The sequence below is a fragment of the Meleagris gallopavo genome, chromosome Z (genome assembly GCF_905368555.1).
Source record: "Meleagris gallopavo chromosome Z, MGAL_WU_HG_1.1, whole genome shotgun sequence".
Taxonomy (NCBI): Eukaryota; Metazoa; Chordata; class Aves; order Galliformes; family Phasianidae; genus Meleagris; species Meleagris gallopavo.
Genome location: NC_139435.1, coordinates 27,107,209 through 27,131,948, shown reverse-complemented (window position 1 = coordinate 27,131,948; position 24,740 = coordinate 27,107,209). Strand labels below are relative to the sequence as shown.

At 38.7% G+C, this 24,740-nt stretch overlaps 1 protein-coding gene across 12 annotated transcripts in view; it reads left to right on the top strand.

Annotated features, from left to right (window-relative positions):
* GLIS3 (GLIS family zinc finger 3) overlaps positions 1-24,740 on the top strand; it is a 159,740-nt gene that overhangs the window by 117,627 nt on the left and 17,373 nt on the right. For all 12 annotated transcript variants that reach the window (XR_014880286.1, XM_085212631.1, XM_085212628.1 and 9 more), the window contains 2 exons: positions 13,070-13,211; positions 20,656-20,818. Coding sequence is in view for 11 of the 12 variants with exons in the window: in XM_085212631.1 (XP_085068757.1) it covers positions 13,070-13,211; positions 20,656-20,818 (305 nt within the window). In the remaining variant the exon portion in view is untranslated. The remainder of the gene's footprint in view (positions 1-13,069; positions 13,212-20,655; positions 20,819-24,740) is intronic.

Here is a 24,740-nt window from a genome sequence, read left to right as displayed (position 1 = left end):
TCCAACTTTTTATAAGCTCTCTTTAAGTACTTGAAGGCTGCAATGAGGTCTCTCTGGAGCCTTCTTTTCTTCAGACTGGACAAGTCCAGATCCCTCATCCTTTTTTGTAGGAGAGATGTTCCAGCTCACTGATTATCTTTGTGGCCCTCTTTGGACCCTTTCCAACAAGTCCACATCCTTCTTGTGTTGAGGTCCCCAGACATATTGCAGATAGGGTCTTACAAGGGCAGAATAAAGTGAGATGATCTCCTCCCCCTCCTTGGTGACCACTCCTCTTCTGATGCACTCCAGGATACCTTTGGCCTTTTGATTTGCAGGCACACACTTCTGATTCACGTCAAGCTTTTCATCCACCAGGATCCCCAAATCCTAATTATATTGTTACTTTAACTGAAAGTAAAATAATATGTTATCTCCTGTCTTTGATGGTGTCAGTTTTCAACATTTTGTGGAATTTTCCTTTTAATGTTTCAATCGCTATGTGTTTTTGTTTATTTACCATTCTTTCTTTGTACCAAACAGATTAAAGCTGGACCTTTCTACTCCTTGTTTTGATCTCTGTAGTCACATTTAAATTAAATTTGCTTATTTTTACAACCCTCTTTGATAAGTGTTTATCTCTGCCATTGGTCACCTGAGATACATTAATGTGTGGAAAAGCAAATAAGCCAAACCTACAAAAAGAAAACAAAAAACCCAAAGAATAAACTACATGGCATCAATCAAGCCAGGTACTTGAAGTGTAAATAAAGTTTGCCATGTATAATGTTTACAAGGTGCAGTAAGTGTACTGGATCATTGAGAACTTATAATTGCTAACTCATATCATAGTTAGGCGTTTAGAATATTTTCTGGCAGTAATAATAATAAAAAAGTAAGAAACAATAAACCTTTTTAGGCAGAAGTAAGATTATTTATGGCTTTAATTAAAAGTGAAAATTGGCTTAGTGTCAGAAGAGCTTTAAAAAATGTGAATTCATCAAAAAAAACCATAAAAATTCCAACGTGATAAAGGCACTGTGAAATAATAGTTCCGACCCTGGGATCTATTCTGTTGAAAAGAAGGAAACCCTTTGCTGTCACACCTCGTTAGTCATGGATTCATTTAATATATTGTGCTTGACTGCTTTTTAATCCTCCTTATAACCTCCCCTAACACACTAGGTGACATTATTTTGGTGTTTTACGTTGCTGGCTCTCCAAGACTCTGTGCAAATGTGTCTTTGATGTTGCATAGTCTTAAAATAGCAGGATAAAGTATGTTCACAACAGAAGAGACAGCTGCTTGCTGTACAAAACTCCAGCTACATAGTTCATAACCCAGATTTTCTCAATCTGTCTTCAAAGCTTTGACTCTTTCCTTGTTCTCTTAAGACCTGGCCAAATGATGCAGTGTGATACAGATAAATATATATCTTTGCATTATTTTAAGCAGGACATGTTTATGACTTACTATGTAAGGCAAAAGTGCCTTTTCTGCGACTCTTGTAAGGCAGCTGCTGTTTCCCTTCTTTTCCCAAACTGTGATTTCTAGCCATCCACCAAATTTATTCATCAGTGAGTTTCTCCAGCTAGTGGTATGAAATCATATACCCTGAGAAGATTCCGCCACAAATACATTTAAGTTGTGCATTTTAGTAGTTAGTACAGTAAGCTTCCATTTACTAAAGGACATCAGTTAAGTGAAAGGAGACATCATCTCTTCTTTTAAAAAAAAATGTGAAATTTGTAAAAATATTTATAAACCTGAGGACAAGCATGTATATAAATACCAGGAATAGATGCTTAAAATGTCTGGCAAAGCATTCTAAGTATAATCATAGAATCGCAGAATTGTAGTCTAATATAGATCTTTCAAGATCAAGTCATACCCCCCTGCTAAAGCAGGTTCCAAGAGTAGGTTGAATAGGTAAGCAATCCAGTAGGCTTTGGATATTTCTGTAGAAGGTGACTTCACAACCTCTCTGGACAGCTTGTCCTAGTGCTCTGTCACCCTCAAAGGAACAAAATTTCCATCTGTACCAGTTTGGGTTTGTTACCTTTTGTCCTCTCAGCACCACTGAAAAGACTGTGGACCCATCTACTTGACACTCGTCCTTTAGATACTTATAAGCATTGATAAGATCCCCTTTCAGTCTTCCCTAGGCTAAACAGACTGTTCTCTCAGCCTTTCCTCATAAGGGAGATGCTCAAGGCTCCTAATCATCTTTGTGGCCCTTCACTGAACTCTTTCTAAGAAATCCCTGGCTTTCTTGAATTGAGGAGCCCAGAACCAAACACAGTACTCCAAATGTGGCCTCACCAGGGCAGAGTAGAGTGGGAGGACCACCTCCCTCGACCTGTTGGACATGCCCTTTTTAATACACCCCAGGATATCATTGGCCTTCTTGGCCACAAGGGCAGACAGCTGGCTCATGACCAGCATATTGTCCATCAGGACACCCTGGTCCTTCTCTGCAGAATTCTTCTCCAGAAGATCATCTCCTAACTTGTACTGATGCATGTGGTTATTCCTCCCCAGGTGTAAGACTCTACACTTGCCCTTGTAGAACCTCATCAGATTCCTCTCCACCTGACTCTCCAGCCATGCAGGTCTTGTTGAAGGGCAGCACAGCCTTTCGGTGTGTCAGCCATTCCTCTCAGCTTTGTATAATCAGCAAAATTGCTAGGGTGCACTCTATCGCTTCATACAGGCCGATGATCAAGATGTTGAACAAGAATGATCTCAGTGCCAACCCCTGGGGAGCACCACTAGTTACAGACCTTTAACTAGACTATGCGCTACTGATCACAACTTTCTCAGCTCTGCCTGTCAGCCAGTTCTCAATCCACCCCAGTAATCTTTATGCACTATAACACTCAGTCTCTACTCTAAAATTTTTTTTTTTTTTAATTAAAAAGCAGTACTTATTTTAAAAATGTAAAAAATGCTGACTTTGTCTGGAGTTCATCTTCTCTTGTTGAAGACTGAAGAAGCTCTTACAACGAAGTGAAAGAGTGTCAGTCAGTGACAGAAGACTAGACAGCACTCAAAATGAGAGCTATAGGAATACTGCTACAAATGTGAATGTACAGCACGGCCCTGGAGTACAATCAATTTAAAAACCTGTCCTCTTAGTAATTTTCTGCTTTCAACTTAGGAAGAAAAACAAATGTAAAATATTTTTTTTTTAACTGAAGTTATCATGTAGATCTTGTTATCAGTAGCATACATTGGAAGCCAAAGGCCATGTAAGTTTTAAAAGGATTAAGGTATTTTTGTAGATAATGAGAATACCTGTGGTTCATAGAATCACAGAATCATAAAATCATAGATTCGCAAGGTTGGAAACGACCTGCAAGATCATCTAGTCCAACTATCCTCCCATTACCATTTCTACCACAAGCCTCTAAACCATATCTCATAGCTCCTCATCTAGATATCTCTTGAACACTGCCAGGGATGGTGACTCTACCACCTCCCTTGGCAGGCCATTCCAGCGCCTGACCACTTTCTAAGGGAAAAGTTCTTCCTTATGTCTAACCTAAACCTCCTCTGGCACAACTTGCAATCATTTCCTCAGGTCCTGTTTGTTGCCTGGGAGAAGAGGCCAAACGCCTCCTCACCACAACCTCCCTTCAGGAAGTTGTAGAGTGCAGTGAGGTCTCCTCTGAGCCTCCTCTTCTCCAGGCTAAACAATCCCAGCTCCTCCATGCATTCCTCATAATATTTGTGCTCCACACTCCTCACCAGTTTCATTGCCCTTCTCTGGACACATTCCAGGGACTCAATGTCTTTTGTCGTGAGGGGCCCCAAACTAACACAGTACTCAAGGTGTGGTCTCACTAGTGCTGAGTACAGGGAGATGATTACCTCCCTGCTCCTGCTGGCCACACTATTTCTCATGCAGGTCAGGATGCAGTTGGCCCTCTTGGCCACCTGGGCACACTGTCAGCTCACATTCAGCTGAGCATCAACCAACAACCCCAGGTCCCTTTCCTCTTTGCAGTCATCCCGTCACTCAGCCTGAAGCCTATAGTGCTGCATGGGGTTATTGTGGCCAAAGTACAGGACCCGGCACTTGGCCTTGTTGAACCTCATCCTATTCACCTCAGCCCAGTGATCCAGCTTATCTAGATCCCTCTGAAGGACATCCCTACCCTCAGGCAGACCAACACTACCTTTCAACCTGGTATCATCTTCAAACTTACTGAGGATACAGTCAATCCCTTTATTTAGGTCATCATTAAAGATGTTAGACAAGATGGACTCCAGTATGCACCCGTGGGGGACGCCACTTGTAACAAGTCACCAGCTGGACTTAACTCCATTAACCACTACTCGTTGGGCATGGCCCTCTAGCCAGTTCCTTACCGAAAGATAAGTATACCCGTCCAGGCCATGGGCAGCCAGTTTTCCGAGAAAAATACTGTGAGAGATTGTGTCAAAGGCTTTGCTTGAATTTAGATAGACTACATCAACAACCTTTCCCTCATCTACCAGGCTGGTCACCCAATCATAGAAGGAGATGAGGTTGGTCAAGCATGACCTGCCTTGCATGAACCCATGCTGGGTGGGTCTGATCCCCTGGAATCCATGCATATGTTGTGTGATCTCACCCAAGATGATTTGCTCTGTAGCTTTCCCTGGTACCAAGGTCAGGCTGACAGGTCTTGTAAGAGATTATTCTTTTACATCATTGTCTCAAAGCTTGCTGGAGACACAGATGAAGAAGTCCAAGCAAGTCCTGGGCAAAGATTGAGAAATCCTTTGTTGGAGGGACACAGATGGACAAGGCCAGGGGCAACGAGAGAGAGATAAGCTGCAGCTTAATGCCTGTGAAGCGATCTTTTGTGTGGGCTTATCTCGAGGAAGATGGCCATCTCAGGGGGTACTCACATAACTCTTGCTCAAGCACCCAGGGATGTCACATAGGCAGAAAAAGAAGGATAAAATGGGGACCTACGATCATGAGGTTTAGGTTTTTCTGGCAACAGATTCCTCATCAAGAAGAACAGAGGTTTTCTGGCAACAGATTCCTCATGAAGAAGAAGAGGTTTCTGACATGGGCAGCCTCACAACCTGCTTCTGTCCCTCCTGGACTTGCTCTGCACTCTGCCAGCATGCTGAAGAAGAACAAAGATATCTGCCATCAGATTCCTCACTATGGAATTCCTGCATACTGACAGACTCTCCTGGGCCTGCTACCTGAGTCCTGCTGCTTCCTCCTGGATTGGCTCCACAACTGCCTCCAGCTACCTGCTTGCCGCCCAAGGCCAGCTACGCTGCTGCTGCTGCTCTCCCCCCCCTGCTGCCTTTGCCTCAGACCTTTGAGACGTCATGCAACGGGACCACTGCTGGATCCTGGTGGTGACTATACCCCCTTTACGCGATTCTTGCTTCTTTCCTATCTTTTCTATCACCCTCCTTCCCTTCTCCGTCTCCCTGATTAGGATTTATAATAAACTGGTTGGACCAATATTTGAACCGTTGTTTCTTAATCTCACGCCAGGTATACAGATATTAAAAGAACCTCATCTCCCTCCTACAAATTGGAGCGAGACAGGCCTGTAGTTCCATGTATCCATGTATAAAGTAACCTCTTTACAGCCCTTCTTGTAGATGAGAGTCACATCACCAAGCCTCCAATCCTCTGGGACCTCTCTAGATAACCAGGAGCGCTGATAGATGGCCACGAGCAACTCGGCAATCATCCCCGCCAGCTCCCTCAGCAGCCTAGGATGAAGCCCGTCCGGTCCCATGGTTTTGTGACAGTCCAGATGGAGGAGGAGCTCTCTGTCTCCAACTGAATCACCAGGGGCATATTCTGCATTCCATCCCAGACTTCCAGATCAGGGCATAAAGTGCCCTGAGAATAACTGATCTGCCTATTAAAGGCAGATGTAAAGAAGGCGTTGAGGACCTCAGCCTTCTCCATATCCTCAGTGGTCACATTCTCCACTGCATCATGTAAAGGATGGAAATTCCCTGGTTCTAAAAAATTAATTTAAAATTAATTTAAAAATAAACACAAGATTTCCAAGGCTTATCATGCTTCAAGTCAATATGAAGCAAAATCAATTAGGGAAAAGCTTGATTATTTTGTGCAGCTAATTTGCTCTTCATTATTCTAGAATGCTAGCCCACCAGTGAACACTGTACATAACTTAAAGCAGTCTGAGTGGATCTTAAGTTTGATCTGGAAGAAATATATGCTTCTAAATTGCTATTTCAAAATAAACTTCAGGTTTCCTCAATTTATGTATTTTCCTGCCTTTTTAGATTTCTCATTCTATTTTCTGTAACCTTTTTCTTTTTTAATTTCCTTTCTTATTCTGTCTCCCAACTTTGTGTCTCTGGTTCTTTAGGATATGCATCCCAAGCTGAACATCATAGGCAGCTGAGGTGCATATGCTATGGTAAGACCAATCAGAGTACTTTCTTTAGATACTTTCTTTAGACCAGTACTGCTATATTTTCTCATATGTCACCATCTTTCTTTCCTTCATTTTTTTTTCCATATGCTGAGTTCAACTAAACTATTAATTGAGAAAGCATTTTGGTACAAATTAGCAAAGCCCAATTAAATGTATCGTATATTTGCTAATCTTTATCTAGATAATATTAATTAAGGATTTATGAACCGTTTACCTTTTCTTTTCCCTTCATATCAATAATTACCTAACAGCTGTTCAGCTTTTACAATCTTTCATGTATCTTCAGGCCTATCAGGACATAAGATTTTTGTCTTTTCAGGACATTCTTTCCAAAAAGGAGAGAGAGAGACAGTTTTCAGCTAAGTCTCTTTTTAAATTAGAATCTTAAATGCAAAAAAGCTGCAATATCTGGTTCCTCAGACCCTGTGGAAATATGCAGTATTTTTAATAGAAAAATTAATCTTTTGAAATTACTGATTAATTTCTACTTTCAGAAATATAGTAAAAATAATACCGTTGTTTGGCTGGCTTTGTTAAAGTGCAAAAAATCAGGAGAGGGTAAGAAAATATAAGAATGAGCGAGGCAGGTATTTGCTTCAGCTCATCCTTGTATGATTTCTTGTTCTTACAAAATGCTAAAAATTCTTTTCTCATTTCATAAAAACTGAGAACTGTTTAAGTTTTGATACTTTTTATTTCAATTATAAACTGGCTCTGAAAATTTCTGTTTCTGGCAAAAATAGCATCTACACTAAATTGGAGATTACTTATTTTTTTCTGATACATGCTGCATTTCTTATTTGTGGAATAGCTTTATTAAGTAATGCTGCAGTGTAGAATTTTGCTTTGCTATCACAACAAATTCTGAGTGATTTTTTTTTTTTTGAGTCATCCAGTGACATATTTAAGTATTTAGAAAAATACATCACAAGTAAACCTATTTTCAAGTAATCTCACTTTGTGTTTTCAGCTATGCTGTCTTTGCAAAAATGAATCCATAGCTCTTTTAGTTGGTAAGATTTTTTACTGAAACTAGTGAAATTATACAGCCTGATCATTAACAAGATCCAGTGCCTGTATTATTAGCTATGCAGTGATTTAAAACCAGTGTGAAAGGCAAATACATGCCCTTCAAGAAAACCTGTTTGTTTTGAGAGTGAAGGCTCTCAGAAGTCTTGTACTTGCACAAGATTGGGACATAATGACATAATGTTCCTAACATAATGTTTTTCATACAAGTGAAAAACACCTTGCTATTTCTGCAGCATCTTACCAAAGAAATCTGTATTTTTAAAACTAAATGTTTAATTCACTTTCAAATACTGAAGCTCATGTCCCATTTGAAAGTGGAGATCCTATATGGACTTCATGTAGATTGTATCATGAGCATTTATGACTGTCTGCTGCCTTCTAAAACCATTCTCTTCAAATAACTGCATTTTCAAACAGACAAGACAATTTTTAAAAAGGGAAAAAAAGTTACTTTGGTTTCAAACACCTGTTTGGCAAGAGCAAGATCAGTTTGAAAGCATCTGTCTTACCATCTGAATGGTGCAAAGTCTATTATTTTAGTTACAATTTTTGTTTTATCTGTAATTATACCAGTGAACAACGGTTGTTATGCGTAATAGTTCTTTAAACCAGCATGTAATTCTAAAAAAAGAGATTTTTTTCAAGTGAAATGATAATAGGTAAGGATACAACTGTTCAGCTGCAGCTTTGTTGGGGGGTGGGGGGGTTGGAGGCAGAGGGAAAAAAAAAAAAAAAGATAATATGAGCAATGCAGATAAACAAGACCAGCTAAAGAGAATGTACAATCACTCTGAGCTTCTCAGTCTGGACCTTCAACTGAAGACAGCTTATACCAAGTGCTGTCACCTTTCAGCTGATCAGTCTTAGAGTATTTGACAGTTTTAACAATGCCCATACTGTGTTTGTGTGCTTAAATTATTTACAGATCGGATAATGTTAGGTAAACTGTGAGATAGTGAATGCTTAACCTGCATCAGCTTAGCTCATTCCAGTGGGTCCTGGGGAAAGCATGCATGGATCCAGCTGACCAGATAGCTTAAAACGTCAGCAGATCCATAGTATGGTAAATTAATCCAAAGTCTCTACTGGGTTTTTCAGTACCATACAGAGGAGCAGGGCAGCTAAAGCATGCACTGTCAGTCCTAACTATACAGTTATTCCCTTTAATTATTTATTTGTTTTTCACTCAGTCTTGGTCTAACACAACAATTTCTCTTGTATATATTTTCCTGACTTCTTCCAGGATAGAATTTTGTGCTGTCTGTGCCAGAAAGCAAGTAGCATAAAGGAATAACTTGGGAAAATGCAGTCCAAATACCGTTTGTGAAAGTTTTCTGCCCTCAATGAAGATGTTTTATGAATTGTGCTGGATTTGGTATAGCTACCACATCACTAGAAGAGGACTCGGGAGACAGAGATCCATGCAGAGCAGACTTGCACTTCAAGCTTAGTTCATTTCTAACAAATAATCGTACAATTTGGTCAGTGATGTAATGCTAGCTTCTTTTGTAGAGTTGTCACACATTCTCCCAACAAGGAAGACTTTCTACAAGATTTCTTCCTGTGACATCTGACTGGAAGAAAATCTTTTCAGGTGTTATCACACTGAGGAAGGTAACAGGCAAACAGGATTTCTCTAATCCCGCTGCTTTTCATGCATGATTTCTTGCATTTTTCATTTGTTACTCTTTGAAAAACAGACGAACTAGCAATGACTGGAAAATTTCAGAATACTTTTCCTTATTACAATAAAGAAAGAACTCTATGCTGTACTGCTTGGATGAAGAAGTAGACTATTACTCCTCAGTTGTATCTGCTCCAGCTTTGGTCCATGTTAAAGGCTGGTGAAGTAGAGCAGTCTATATTTCTTGTGGAACATATTAGAAGTAAGGAAATAAGTGCCTGGATCATCTGGCCAAAGCAATTGCCAGAATTGCCTTGCTAAGTGGCCTGACCGGTGGTGCCATCCAAAAAGGGGGTGCTTTACGGAGGTGATCTTGCACAGCTAGTAATGATCTTGCAGATGTTGCTCTCCTGCCACTGTGCAGGAACCATATTTATTAAAAGGGAATATTAAATCCAGAGGGACCTAGACAGGCTTGAGCAGTGGGCCTAGGTAAACCTCATGAGATAGCACTATGTGGTCAGATAGTATAGTTAGCAAATACATCGATCTCCGAGCATAGTAATACAGAGTTCTTGATTCTTACAGTTCTGCGTACTTCATGAGTGTTCATTGTTTGCATTGTTTTAGAGTAGAAGCCATCTTTTTTCATTGTGAGTATACGTTGATTTTACGGCACTTTACTACTACTCTACATTAAAGCTACTAGTTTGTTGTAAGTTCTTGGAATAAACAACATTTTATGACAGAATTTAAATGTAATGGTAAACATAAATAGAAAACAAAACTGATATTTTGTGGCTATCTTTTGCTAATATTTTTTATTTCATTTTGCAGTGCATTTTATTTCATTCAGTTTCCTTTCATTTCTCAGTGTTTGAACTTGTTTTCTTTTCTAAACCAAGGAAGACAATGTTTAATGCAAATCTTACAGGAAATAAAGTCTTTTTTTCTTTTCTCTTTCTAAATAATTGATAAGGAAAGGAGAGTTAGAACGTTATATCATTGGAATGTCAGCAGGCTGTTAGAGCATTAATGTAGTTACTCGCAACATTGCTCATTCTGTGACTATATGAATCTGGAGAAACTGCTTTGTCTATGAACACCTGCCTTGTGGAGAGCCAAAAGGTTCTGTCCAGGTCATACAGTGTGAGTCCAGTAAGCTTCTGCATCTTTCAGATTTCGGTTGAACTTTTCCATTTCTAAGTTCAAATTTCACTGCTAAAAATGCATAGGGGAGAGGATGTAGAGAAGAGGAATTAAACCTATTTTCTTGCTTTTAGAGCAGTTAAACATAATGATATTTTCCCTTATTTGTTCTCGATGAAGGCAATTTAAAAGATGTCATTAATTCAAAAAGAAGTGCATTCAGGTGCTAAGGTTCAGTGAGCAGTGCCCGTGGCAACTATGAGACTATTCTACAGAAAAAAAAAAATCAGAAAATAGTAAGTGTTTTAATCCTCAAATTTAATCCCTTTACTTCCTGTTTTCGAAATGAAATATAAATTAGGCACCGTGGAGTGCAGCAGTTTCTCCTGAAAGGGATGCTGGCAAAAAAGGGATTAGGAATGACCAGTGGTGCTTAAGGAATTTATCCACACAACTTATTGTGAAACTTTGGAAACCACAAGTGACCAATTCTTTTTAGCATGGTCACTGCAAAATACGGACCTTGAAAGCAGTGGAGATCTTACTGTGACTGTAGCTGTTTTCCCAGATTCTGCAGCTTGATAAACAAGTCATACCTTGCAGGTAGGTTCTGTCCTATGGATGTTCTTTTGCAGCAGGCACAGCATGATTACTGTATCTGTCTGGAGAAAATAGTCATGGTGTGGAATGGAGTTCTTCAGAAGTTGTGTATAGTTTGGGAAGCAGTTGTGATTTTCTGACTCCTCCTACAGCGATACTTACCCATGTCTGATGCCAGTCTGCTAAGCAGAAGAGTTGAGAACATTTTTGATGGTCTACCATTTCTGATGGTGCAGCAGTAATTACTCCTAAATAGTGACTCACATACATACTGAGCAGTGAAAAAGAGTGAAGTTATTCCCAGCAGCTATTATTATCCAGTGGGGATAGTTGGTAGTACATTTCGTGTCATAGTTTCTCTGTACTTGTATGAATCAGTGTAACACTCACCTCTTGCTCAGGAAATTTCATTACATGTATGTTAAGTACATTTTCCTTCTAAAAATTGTGTATTTTAATGTGCACTACGTGTGTGTGTATATATGTTTGTACACGTAAATTTATAAAATCTGTATTTCCAGCTCTTGTGGTTGTAAATATAAAACAACAATAATCTCTGCTTTTTAGACATTTAGAAGTATCTTCAAAAGTCAGATCACAGCTGTCTTCCAGTGTTCGTTTCACTGTTTTTATTTGCTTTTGTTGTTCATTCTTTATCTTTTGTTGACTTACATAATCATTAATATTGGCTACTGCGCAAGCCAGAAAATTTATGTTTGTATAGCCTGACATGATAGATTCATTCTCAGTGTCAAAGAGCTTGCAAGTTCAAAAAAAAATTTCCTGAATAATGCAAAATAGGCTTGCACTCATTTGACTGTTCATGTTATGTAATGTTAGTAACTTGTGTGTAAGTATTTTGCTCACAATTCCTTGCTCTGCTCACTGTTTTATCCATAGTGAGTGCCATCCAATTAAACAAAACTGATTAGTTTCTTACTCACTGAGAGAAAAAAAGTCACAAACACGCAACTTTACTAAGACAACATCCATAACATTTTATTTTTTATGAAAGAATCCTGATTTTTAGTAGCTTAGATTTTTTTGTATTTATTTTTATCATAGATTTCATATAAAGTTATATAATACAAAAAAATATAATTGATGAGAATTTGATTCTTGATATACTTGTCACTTATTTCATATCCACCTCCTTTCATGAAAAAAACACGTTATCATATTAGCATTAAAACTAAAATAAACAGTAATAGTGAATATCAGACAACTGTTCATGCTACTCTGGAAGAAAGATCTGGACTTACTGCAGCTTGTAAATATGGATGATAGTAAATGAAAAGCATTTTTCAGAGTCTTTCTCGCTTCCTTTTGTTACCTATTTCTTTCTTTTCTACAATTTAGATATGTTCTAGAATAATAAATATATCTCAAAAAGTTAATTTACATTCAGGTTTAATGATGAATCACTGAATTTTTAAGAGATAAAATAAACTTCAGCATACATAGTCTGCGAATGTAATCTTTCTGTTATAGTCACCATACTCACGGTGTCTAGAGTGTGTAACACCAACTCTCTGCTCTCTTGAAACAGTTTTTTACTAGAGCATGTCATCAGGAGCATTTGAATGAGTATCAATACTTTGTGGCACAGTAATGGTTCTGTTTCAGTTGCATTTAGAATTCTTCCTTTCTACCATTGTTTCTTCACATCTTAATATAGGATGGCCAGAAACTCCTGTCATTTCTCTTCTGCCTCTTAGGAGTTTGCTCTATGTGCTGGCTTATATTCTAGACCTGCTCACCTTTCATGGTGAGGACATCCATCCTCACCACAGTGAATGATATAGTGCCTGACTGTTCACTCTCAACCCCTCAATTCCTGAGTTGGTACAGGATGTCAGGCAGGCAGGAAAATGTCAGTATTTCGAATAGTGTCATTCTGCTGATAGAAGAGATCACAGACATTTGATAAGTCTCCATTATCCATGAACTGGGACATTCTTCTGTCTTTCACATTGCAAAAGGCTACACGTACGTTCATTTGTCCAAGGTCCAATCTATACAAGTTGCCCTTGTCCTGAGTACAGTCTTGTTAAGCATGAGGCAGAGTTCCCTTCTCACAATTGAGAAGTATGTGTTGTTGTAATGGAAGGATATTTATCAGAATTTAAAAGAAAAGAATTCTCCTTGTTCTCAATTCCTTTATCTAACCTCTCAACATTTGCTCATTCCTCATTAATATTTATCTGTATTATATTGGTTTGTTGTTTCTTATCTCTTGTGTTGCAGTTGCAATTGAGCTCAGAGTTTGGACAGGACATACTGAATGACTGCCTCGCAATCCAGCCCCTCCAGACGGCACCATCACCACACAATGCCGTGAATACTGCACTGGGACACTCCCCAGGTCCTGCTCATGACATTTACCCAGGTATAGAAAAGACAAGAAAAAGCTATATTACTGCTTGCTTGGAATTAAGAATTATTTTACAGAGTACTCTAACATTCATGTCTATCTTATGAGAGGAACAGAATCTGCAAAATAATATGGAACAATAAAAAGATTTTCGTATCTGTCTTTTTGTTGAGAAGGGGGGAAGTTCTAGTTTTGTCCCTGAAAAGAGTTACCACAACATTTTTCCTTTATAGGCCAGCAATTTACTTCCCCTTAGAATCATAGAATGGTTTGGGTTGGAAGGGATCTTAAAAGAGATCTACTTTCAACCACTTTGCTGTGGTCAGTTTCCACCCACAAGATCAGGTTGCCCACTTCTACAAATGCCTTTTTGTAGGCAGCTTGAACTGCTGAATTCATCTGGATTTAAGAAAAGTCATTTTTCTTTTCATTATTCATGAATCATACATCACTTTCTAGTAGATCTACATCAGTGAGCTGATAAGTACAACAATAAGCATATTTGTTCTATAAATAGTGCTATTTTTATTGTGTGGATTACATATTTGCATATTAATGCATCAAACTGACATACCTGGCTAAATGTACAGTAGATTTTCAGGCTTTGGCTATATTTGAAACATTTAGGAAGTAAGGAGGGAAGATATATCTCAAACCTCAAGAAAGCAGTGAGTAGGATGTGAACATTTTAATGTGGTATTCTAGTAGCTGTGAAGACATCCAGTTTTAACTTTAAGATAGAATGCATTACATCTTCTAGCAGTCCAACTACTAATTGAGGACCAGACGTAGGACATGAAATAATTGCTGAATGATATATGAAGTGCTGAAAACGACATTAAATGGTTACCTCAGTAAGTGGTTTATTTTACTGACAGCCTTGGAGACACAGTAGTTCTATCATACATTCCTGTCAAGGTTGCCATGAACTACATACAAGTTGATTTTATGCAGGCTTATATGACAAAAATCAGGAAATTTAAAGCTGTGATTTAAAGCTATGAAATCCTAATTTATAAAGTAGTTGATATTATCTGCAATCTGTTAACCTTCAAATGCCTTTGTCTGATTATAGTCTGTGTTGCACCTGTTACCTCAGGGCTTAAGGAAAGTTCAGAATTTGAAGACCTGTTGCGCCCAGGCATCCTCTAGTGACATGATATTAGTTACATCTGCTTTCTTTATGTTGTACTTTGAGAAGGAGCTGGATGATGAGAAGTATTTAGATTTATAAAAACTATTTACTGACATAACCCAGTGCACTGCAAAACTTACATTTAGAGAAGAAAAACCTCAGCTTTTGCTTTTCCTTTCAAGTATATAAATAATGTGGAAGTTAAGTGGGGATATTATGCCATATGAATTCAGTACCAACAGCTGAGACCAGGTTTTCGGAAATTCAAGACATTCTTAGAGACTTCCAATGTATTCTGTGTAGCACTGAGCTCTTTCACAAGCCTGTCTTCCACACTGTGATTCAGAGTTCAGGCTTCTGGGTGAATCTGGACTGAAGAAACTTGAACAAACTGCTCCCCATGACTTGTCAGGTTCCTAAGCCAAGTGAAGCAAGTGTCTCCAGCTAACTCTAAGCTGGCAGTTGTCTGTGATCATCATATCCTGTAGACAACTTCTGAGGCTGTGGCATACTTTCTGTGACCTTGTTCATGTCTTCTCTGTCAATAGATAGAATTTACAGCACTACTTATTTTTGAGACTCTTTGATATAATCATTTGGTGTTTTTTTTCTTACTTGGCATTGTTTCCATTGTATAGCAATTTTTATACACTTAATCAACTTTCTTTTTCTTTTTCTTTTTTTTCTTTTTTTTTTCATTAATTTAGAATCATAGAATCAGTTGAGTTGGAAAGAACCCTTAAAGGTTATCTAAACTCTTTTGAAGGTGCTGTGGTGATAGGACAAGGGGAAATGGTTTCAAACTTAAAGAAGGGTAGATTTAGGTTGGATATAAGGAAAAAGCCTTTACAGTGAGGGTGGTGAGGCACTGAAACAGGTTGCCCAGAGATGTGATAGATTCCCCTTCCTTGGAGACATTCAAACCTAGGCTGGACAGGGGTCTGAGCAACCTAATCTAGCTGTACATGTCCCTGTCCATTGAAGGGGAGCTGGACTACATCACCTTTAAAGGTCCCTTCTAACTATAAGGATTCTGTGATTCTGTGATTTTTTGATTCTTTGATTCTAGTCCAACTCCCCTGCAATGAACAGGGGCTCCTACAGCTAGATCAGATTGATCAGAGTCCTGACCAATCTGACTTTGAATGTCTTCAGTCACAGGTCATCTACCACTTCTCTGGGTCTTCTCTGTAAGTAGCAAACTGATTTTCCTTACACATGTTCTCAGCTATCTATAACTTGGCAAATGTCTTGTAGTTTTGTATTCTTACTACAGAGGCAATACTAGTGTTGTTTCACTTAAACTGGCTTAGGGCATTGTGTCAGATATAAATTAATCCATATCGCTTCATTGTGACAACTGCATGATCTAGTTGAAATTAATTGTTTCACTAAGTTCTCAATAGAGTTGCTACATAATAATATACTATATAGCAAAGACAATTACGTCCAACAGGAAGGAACTGAGGTATAGTGTAGGAATGACAACATTATTAATGCCCCAAACATGAAATGCAAAACACCTGAAAGCTTATGTGTGCTTGCACAGAGAAGTTACTCTTTCAACTTCTCTGAAAACAACGGTGTATTTTGTGAGCATAAAGAAAAACACTGAGACTTTTCTGAAAAATAAAGCATATGATTTCTACAAGGAACTGATAGGGCACACATTAGCTGAAATATGTTTGTGCCACTTTTCAAGTAGAAACAAAATAAATTTCCATTTTCCAATGCCTTCAAACTTCTCCCACTTTGAGGCTGCTTTTCTCATACTTTATGTACATGTAAAGCAAATGAAGGCTTTCTCCTTTCCTAAGAGATTTACATGTTTGGAAGCAAACTATTAGAAATTAGCAAACTATTAGAAATATGATTACAAAAACAGACATTTAGATAACAGTCCATTTCCACTTACTGAAGTACAACAGTGCCCAGAATGATTCCTGTTTTTCTGTGCAGATACAGAATCTGAATATTTCTGTTAAGACTTCAATTTTATTTTATTTTTTTTTTTAATCTGAATCTTGTGCTCTTTCTGGATTATTTTATCTTGTATTGCTCAGGAGAAAAAAAACACATTTTTGTTAAGTAGTGCACTTAATTTTACATCTTTCTATGTGGATCTAGCTAGTAGGGGGTTACAGAATCACAGAAACATCAAGGTTGGAAAAGACCTACAAGACTATCCAATCCAATCATCCAATGATCACGTATAGCTCTCACTAAACCATATCCCTCAACACAAAATTCAAATGTTCCTTGAACACTTCCAGGGTCGGTGACTCCACCACCTCCCTGGGCAGCCCATTCCACTGCCTGACCATTCTTTCAGAGAAGTAGTATTTCCTAACATCCAGCCTGAATCTCCCCTGGTGCAGCTTGAAGCCATTCCCTCTAGTCCTATCAGCAGTTACATGAGAGAAGAAGCTGAACCCAGCTCACTTCAGGTAGTTATAGAGAGCAATAAGATCTCCCTTATTGCTGGAGAAGAGCCTCTAGTTGCTCTCTATAACTCCAGACTGAACAATCCTAGCTCCTTCAGCTGCTCCTCATGAGGCCTGTGCTCAAGATCCCTCACCAGCCTTGTTGCCCTTTTTTGAACCCACTCCAGGGCCTCAATGTCTCTTGCAGAGAGCTGCAAGATTGGAGTCAGTGAGAATGGAGTGGTGACCATGAACATTTCTTCATTTTCATACTATTCAAATCAGACATTTAATGGGAACCTGTGTGTTCACACAAGCAACACACATTTGATAGTTGAAGCACCAGAAAAGCATGCCATACACACAATGATCAAGTTATGTGATCAAGTTATGTAGCACTTTCTTAAAAAGTATCCAGAATTTTCTCTCTGTGTATTAAGACCTACTCTACTGGGAAAATGACTTGTCACTGACAGTGGTTATTGACTGCCATTAGTTTGTGAACTGCCAGAGGCTGACAGTCTTTCCCTTTTTGCTGGTGTTTACCAGATTCAGGTAGTAGCTTGGGCGAATGCCATGTCTTCGCTAGAAAGTCTCATGGTAGCATTTCCTCTGGGAAGCAGCTGCCAGCATTGCAATTTCATTTCACTGCATACCCACAGAGATGTTGTTACTGGTATGCTACCTGCCAGAATCTGTGGGCATTGTGTAGTCTTCCACAACATCATTCATGCCGTTGCTCTTGGGGGCTTCGTTACAAGACTCTGTGGGAGCCCAGGAATGCTGCTCTGTCATGCTGTGATCATTTAACATAGCATGTGCACAAGTATATTTTTGCAGACAATATCTATGTTTTTTTCTTCCATAAACATTATTCCATTTCCTCTGGCCCCTGCTATAGTTAGCTCTTATTTTATGCTATGTACTGTCCATCTGTCAGAAACAGAAACAAATACAGAGAAATTGCTGGGAAATACAGCAAAAATGTACTATTGATTCTGTGGTGAATGCTGCATTGCGCTTTAGGTTGCTCAATTTCAGAGATAACAGCTTTTGCTGATGACAGATGGTTGCCCGTGCCTGGATACAGGGAGGATTTTTTTGCCAGATCCCCTGTACAGCTGTAGGAACCTATGTTACCACTGCAGCCAAGCCTGGCTGAAAATGTGCAAGCACACCTTAGGAAATACCTACCTGGAATCCTCACCTTTGTTTAAGACAGGGAATAACATTCACAGTCCAGACTTTTTTCCTCTATTACAGCCTTGAAATAATTTGTTTGAAAGAAAAATATTGCAGTACTAGAAAACCAAGCTGCTGTATTTTCTTATGGATTCCAATTATTTTCTCATTTAAAAAAATACAAATTATTCTATATTTCCAAGGAGCAATTTAAATTATCCATGCTTTTGTTTAGAACAGAGATTCAAGTTTGTATTTATTTTGCAATTTACTCATTTACATTAAATATTCTATTTATTCTGTCAGAATGCTTGCTTGCTTTTCAGTATTTTCTCCTGTGTTGCATGTAAGCAAAATATGGCAAATTCTAAAGGATATTCCTTTTTTCCCCTCTGCATTCCTGTTGATACTAATCTGGGTGAGAAGATTGAACAGAATGATTTTTGAGGGTACATGAGGAAAGTGAAAACATAGCTATAGTTACTTACATTGGCATTAGGAGGCTGTGATCCATGTAAGAATTAGCAAACAGTAGGGCATAGAGCAGAGGGCAGTCACAGGTGGTTTTGTTAGCCATCTTTGAGACACTGTAGAACAGTCTCCATTCCTCCAGCTTTGCCCATCAATGTGACTCATGCCTACTTTCTTAACATTTTAAATTACTTCCACGGTGTCAACGTCGGGTGTTTATATTCACAGTGGTTTCCTGTCTGGGCTTTCATTGACTGCCAGCTGCACCACCTGAAACATGTCCAGGTCTGTTCTTGGAGGAGATTACAGCATAAACATAGAATTTTAGCGTTGCTCAGGTTGGAAAAGACCTTAAAGATCCCCAAGTTCAACCACAACCCAACCATACTACCCTAACTCTAACAACCCTTCGCTAAATCATGTCCCTGAGCACTACGTCCAAACTGGTTTTAAACACACTCAGGGGTGGTGACTCAATCAACTCCCTGGGGAGCCTATTCCAGTGCTTAACAACCTTTCTGTAAATAACTTTTTCCTGATATCCAGTATAAACTTACCTTGATGCAACTTGAGGCCATTTCCCCTGTCACCTGTCACCAGTGAGAAGAGACCAGCCCCACTCTCGCTGTAAGCACCTTTCAGGTATTTGAAGAGAACAAAATGGTCTCTCCTCAGTCTCCTCTTCCCCAGACTGAATAACCCCAGTTCCTTCAGTCACACCTCATAGGGCATATTCTCCAAGCCGTTCACAAGCCTTGTTGCCCTTCTTTGGACCTGCTCCAGCACCTCAATGTACTTTCTGTACTGAGATGCCCAAAACTGAATGCAGTACTCAAGCTGAGGCCTCACCAAGTCCAGAATACAGAGGCAGGATTATTATTCTAGTCCTGCTTACCACAGTATTTCTTATACAAGCCAGGATGCCATTGGCCTTCTTGGCCACCTGGGCACACTGCTGGTTCATAATTCAGCTGACTGTCCATCAGTACACCAAGGTCCCTTTCCATCAGGCAGCTTTCCAGCCCCTCCTCCGCAAGCCTTTTGGGTTGCTTAGTTTGTTGTGATCAAAATGCTATGATAATTATACTGCTGAACTTTCCTTAATTCTGCTTTAGCTTTGTGAGCACCCAGTGTATCGCACCGGTTGACTCGCAGTGAGAAAGAGAGGGATTACAGAAATAAGCTGAACAGTTGGGAAAGGAGGTCGACTTCCACTCTTTTGATCTTGGGCAGCAACATTCAGAGTTGTGACCTCAGAAATAGGTTTTTGAAGATAAGATTGTGTCCTAAAAAGAATGCTTGTTCTGCTAGGATAGCAGCATTCATAAAAGTGTTTTAGCTATAGAAAGACATTGATAGCAGTGGTAGCACCCTTTGGGAAACTGGTTTAAATTCTAGAATTTTATCCATAAATCTGAATTATTACCTCCAATGTAAAAGTTTTAGAGATGTAATTTAATATTGTAAACTAAGCTTTTTTATAAAAAGACTGGAAGATATGACAACCAGTGACGACTCATTTTCCTCTTGTGAACAGCCTAAAAAAATTTTAAAATCTGATTCCTTTCTCAGAATTCATTAGAAAATATACAAAGAGCACGTATTTGGCTGCTGCTCAATATCGACATTAACTGCCTGACACAAATGTCAGTGAAAATAATTGAGTAACTGGATTATCAGAAGGATTTGGCAATCAGAGTCTTAATTCCAAATTTAAAGAACTTTTGAAAATGAGATTACAGGATTTTTGTGGTAAACTCATTAGGGAATTTAGAGGGAATCCTGTAATGCTTTTAGTTTAATCATTTAGAGCCTTTCCTTATTCGAAATACATTGCAAAAGCAATCTCATAGAAAATTATGAAACTGTTAATGTTAGTTCCATATTTTTGCATATTTTATTAGGCAGTCTATAAGCAATAGCAGCAGTATCTGTGTTTGGTTTCAGGTCTTCAAGAAATTCAGAATATTTACAGATGGAAAAATATAGAAAGTTATTTCACTACTTAAAAAACTGTGCTTTCAGTTTGCTCGCTAGCTCTGAAAAGTATTTATTAGTATGTATTTGCTACTTTTACACTATGAAAGTATAGAAGAATTGCAGCTCATTCAGGCAAATTTCCCAAGACAAGGTGTACAACTATGTTGTTCCTGGTTTCATGAGAGTGTTGTTTGGTAGCAACAGAGGTTATTTAGCTATTTTTTGTGTCTCTGCCTGATGAAGGTTATTTCTCTCCTTTTGGTTTCAGTGGCCGTGTTTCCCAGAATGCAGACAAATGGAAGTGGAACAGCAGCTGGGGCAGTGTCCTTGTCCCAGCCCAGCAGCCACCCCTCCCCAGGATATAACGTACAGAGTAGTTCTCTCCATCCTCCTTCCCAGTTATCTCTTCTCTCAGTTGCAGACTCTGAGAGGTAAGACCACCTCCTACTTGTCCCACACCACAGCTGATCAGGACGACCTTCAGAACTGCCAGAAACAGCAGAAATTGAATTGTTGCTGTTCAGGAAGTTGCTGATGGTAGACCCTGGGGTAACAGTTGCTCTGGGCATGAGTTTAGCCAGGGAAGGAGAGATGAAAGAGTCTTTATTATACCAGCCTGGTGGTGATGCAGGACAACTCCTGACCATCTCCATTTCTCCAAATTGCTTCTGATTTCCACCACGCTCTAAGCAAGGAATGTCAAACTTTCAACATCAGAGGAGCTCAGTAACACCTATTGGAATAGGGATTCTGAGATTCATGTTTCAGTTTGCTTGCAGTAGGAGAGTCACAAATTTCTCTCTTTTCTCTCAGTATTCTTTTAATACAGACTATTTCAGCAGGAACTTATCATCTTTTCTGTTGTTAAGACTAACAGATAATGAATAGATTTTATTTTTAATTCACTGTTTTGAGAGTTTGATTTATAGTCAGCACGTACTTTATGCTGGCTAGGTAGAAACCCTTAGCTGCTTCAATAATTTTAGATATGTCAGTGATGAGAAAATTGCTTAAAATGTTTTAGACATTTTCTAAATTATTTTCATCAGTATCTCCAATTATTTGTATAGCATGTGGCATTATCACTTCAGTGCAAATAGAATAATGACTTCTTACTATACTATATGATTACTTAAAACCATTTTTTAATCTATTTTTCAGTGCTCCAGATGATTAATTACTGTATGTTACAAATATATTTCAAAGTGTTTAATTTCCTTGTGTGATAAAAATTGCAGTAATTTGGAGAACACAAAGAGTCCAATTATGAATCCAAGAGCATTCTCTAGATTTTGATTACTGATACTTCTTTTGACGAAAGCATTAGTAACTTCACTTTATATCAGGAAGATGAAAGAACACAATGGTTCAAGGATCTGATAACAGGCATAAGTGCTTCTCTTTTTCAGATGACAAGAGTGAATTCAGTTATTTTTGGAGCTACTGAAAGTTGTTGATTCATCAGTCAGAGATTGCTATTTCACTATCATATAGTAACTCAGTCCTTCCTCCTCTTTCCTGGCTACACAGTAATGATCCTTTTCCCTTGATCCAGCTTTGTGTGCAAACTCTGGAACTGCTCATGCTCTCTTGCCCACCTTCTTTTATTTCTTAATATAGTTTTCTGTCTGATATCCTCCTTCAACAAATACCAGAGCATAAGGTGACAGACAGGGACTGATCAATAGCTAGCATTACATTGTGATAAAATACAGTGATCTTCTAATTAGCCTAGGCATGTCTTAACCCAAGGCCCACAGGCTTACTGTGGGCTGGCAGAGCTTGCATTGTGGATGCTGCCTGCCCTGCACTATAAAGGCATTAGCTGTCACCCACAGAGTGGCCCCAGGCATTCCTCAGGAATAACCAGACCATCAGAGTGCTGCTATTGATGCTGTGCCAACTGTGCTGTGCTGCGCAGTGCTGACTCAAGCAATAGCAAATAATTGTATGCATTTTAATACATAGGTTAAACAGCAGGAAATACACAGTTGTGCTTTCTGTTTTGATACAGGAGTTTGAGAATAGGTAGAATAGGTTTCAAGATTGCAAAAAAGAAAACCACCATAAATTTATATTTATGGCACCATTTTCAGTTTATATAGATACATTTACACTATGACTTAGCTCATAAAAGTCTTGAATGGGTTACAGATCTCAGAATATTATTGCTCTCTACAGAATAACAATGATAAAAAGCTTGCATTGTGTAATCCTTTATCATGAGTTAGCTGTGCTCTCTTCTAAACAGTTTAAGTTTTTTTTTTTCTGTGGAGCTACTTCGGATTAAAAAGCAATTCCAGTTTCTCAATTTTAGAAATAGGACATATGGCAATTTAAATTCATTAAGGAAAATGCATTAAAGCAGTTTTCATTTCATTACAGAACACATAATGCAAACTAAGATGAGTGTTTAAAATAAAAACTAATACAGAATCTGTATTTTGAATCTAAAACAATTCACCTGTGTAAAGATCCTGCAGTTATCTGTCACTTTCACTACTTTCTGGATATAATGCTAGCTGTGAAAATGTGAGCTGAACAGACAAACACTTCGGTGTACAAAGCATGACACAAATGGCTTTGAAACATGTGAATCTCCACGGAATCATAGAATGGTTTGAGTCAGAAGGGAGCTCTAATGGTCCATCTTATCACTGATAGTACTGCAGGGTTAATGGGTCCAAACATGGGATTTAACCTCTTCATGATGTGTAGTTCCTGACATGCTGCATGTGTCTGTACTCATTCCAGAATTAGGATGAACTGACATGCACACACTACTGCAATTGCTTGCATCCACTAGTCTGAACCCTATCTAAGCTGGTTTTGTAACTTCTGTGTCTCTGAGGCAATTCGTATGTCCCCTTCCCTTCTGGATAACATGCTCAGGCTTTTCAGTGACAGTAAGAAAGAAATAAACACTTTCCCTACTTTTCATGGACTGCAGGATAGAGAAATAATTGGAAGGCTTCTTTTCTTTCCCATCTCCACCAAGGTGATGGGAGTGTGAATGTGAACTGAATTAAGCCTTGCTAATGTGAGAAACCAAACCAAACCAGGACATGAGGCACATGTCCTGCTGTTTTTATTCAGTGTACAATGCTCTATGTATTGAGTGCAACTTAGAGAGCATGGATCTAAAAAGCTGTTTCATTCACCGAAGGAGAGAACATGCATAATAAAAATGCAAGTTTACATTTGTTTGTTGCAGCTTGCTAGTTCTGATTTTCAGTACTTCCCTTGCTTGAAATATTGCAGCTATTCAATGAAGATAGCAAAATGTTACAGTACCCTAAGTTATATCTACGAAATATCTATATATTTGGGCTTTTACTGATTTTTGTAATAACAGAAAACATGGGCATTCAGGGAAGCTGAAGAAGAAAATAATCTATTGAAAAACTAAAAAAAAACAGTTCTGTTTTTGTGTAGAATATTTAATTTGCAACTTGTTGCCACAAAACTTATGATGCTGAATGCTTGAAATTATTTCTAGTAATTTTGAATAGTAACTTTCATGGTCACAAACAAACAAACATACAACAACAACAACAGAAAAACACAAAAGCTGCATACACAGTTTGTATTAGCCAAAGTGAGAGCACATCAGATGTTTTTTCACCATTTTGGAGACCAGGGCTAGTGGTATGTCCCTGAAGCATGACACAACCTGGCTTGACTGGAATGCCTGGAGACTACATGAAACTGGGAAAAAGAACATGAGCTTAACTGTTCAGTGATGCACTACTGAAATGCTATTATAAGTTCTGTGGCAGCACCTCTTTTTGATTATTTGAGTGTGTGGTCATATTCCTTTTATGCCTTTGCTGTAATATGGTGAGGAGCTCCACGCCAGAAGCAAAAGTTTCTGAGTGCTTCTAACCAAGGAGTTGGGACATCATGTTACAAAGCCCTTTGTATGTGGCATACAAGGGTCTGACTTGAAGACAGCCTTTATTTAGTGATGCAGACAGGGTGGTTTTGAAATCAGAACAGTAATTTCTTTCAGGTTTTCTACACTTGAGAGGTTTAGCTGCTAAAACATTATTTCTTTTTTTGCTAGTGAGCAAATGACACTTAGAAAAGGCAGATAATAAAGAGTGGAGGTGGCAACAGGTCTAATCCTGAACCTGTGCCAGAGCAGACCTAGCAAAGCTTGGAATCGTTCTGTCTGTGCTTTCTCTCTTTTCCCTTTTAAAACCCAGTTTTCTAATACAGTTTGGCCACAGAAAATGATGAGAAAGATGGTAAAGTTTTTGTTTATCTCCATCTTCTTCCACTCTTCTCACCAAAACACTTCTGATGCTTTTTGGGGGCCCATTCTTTCTTTCTCCTGCCTCTCTTTTGACT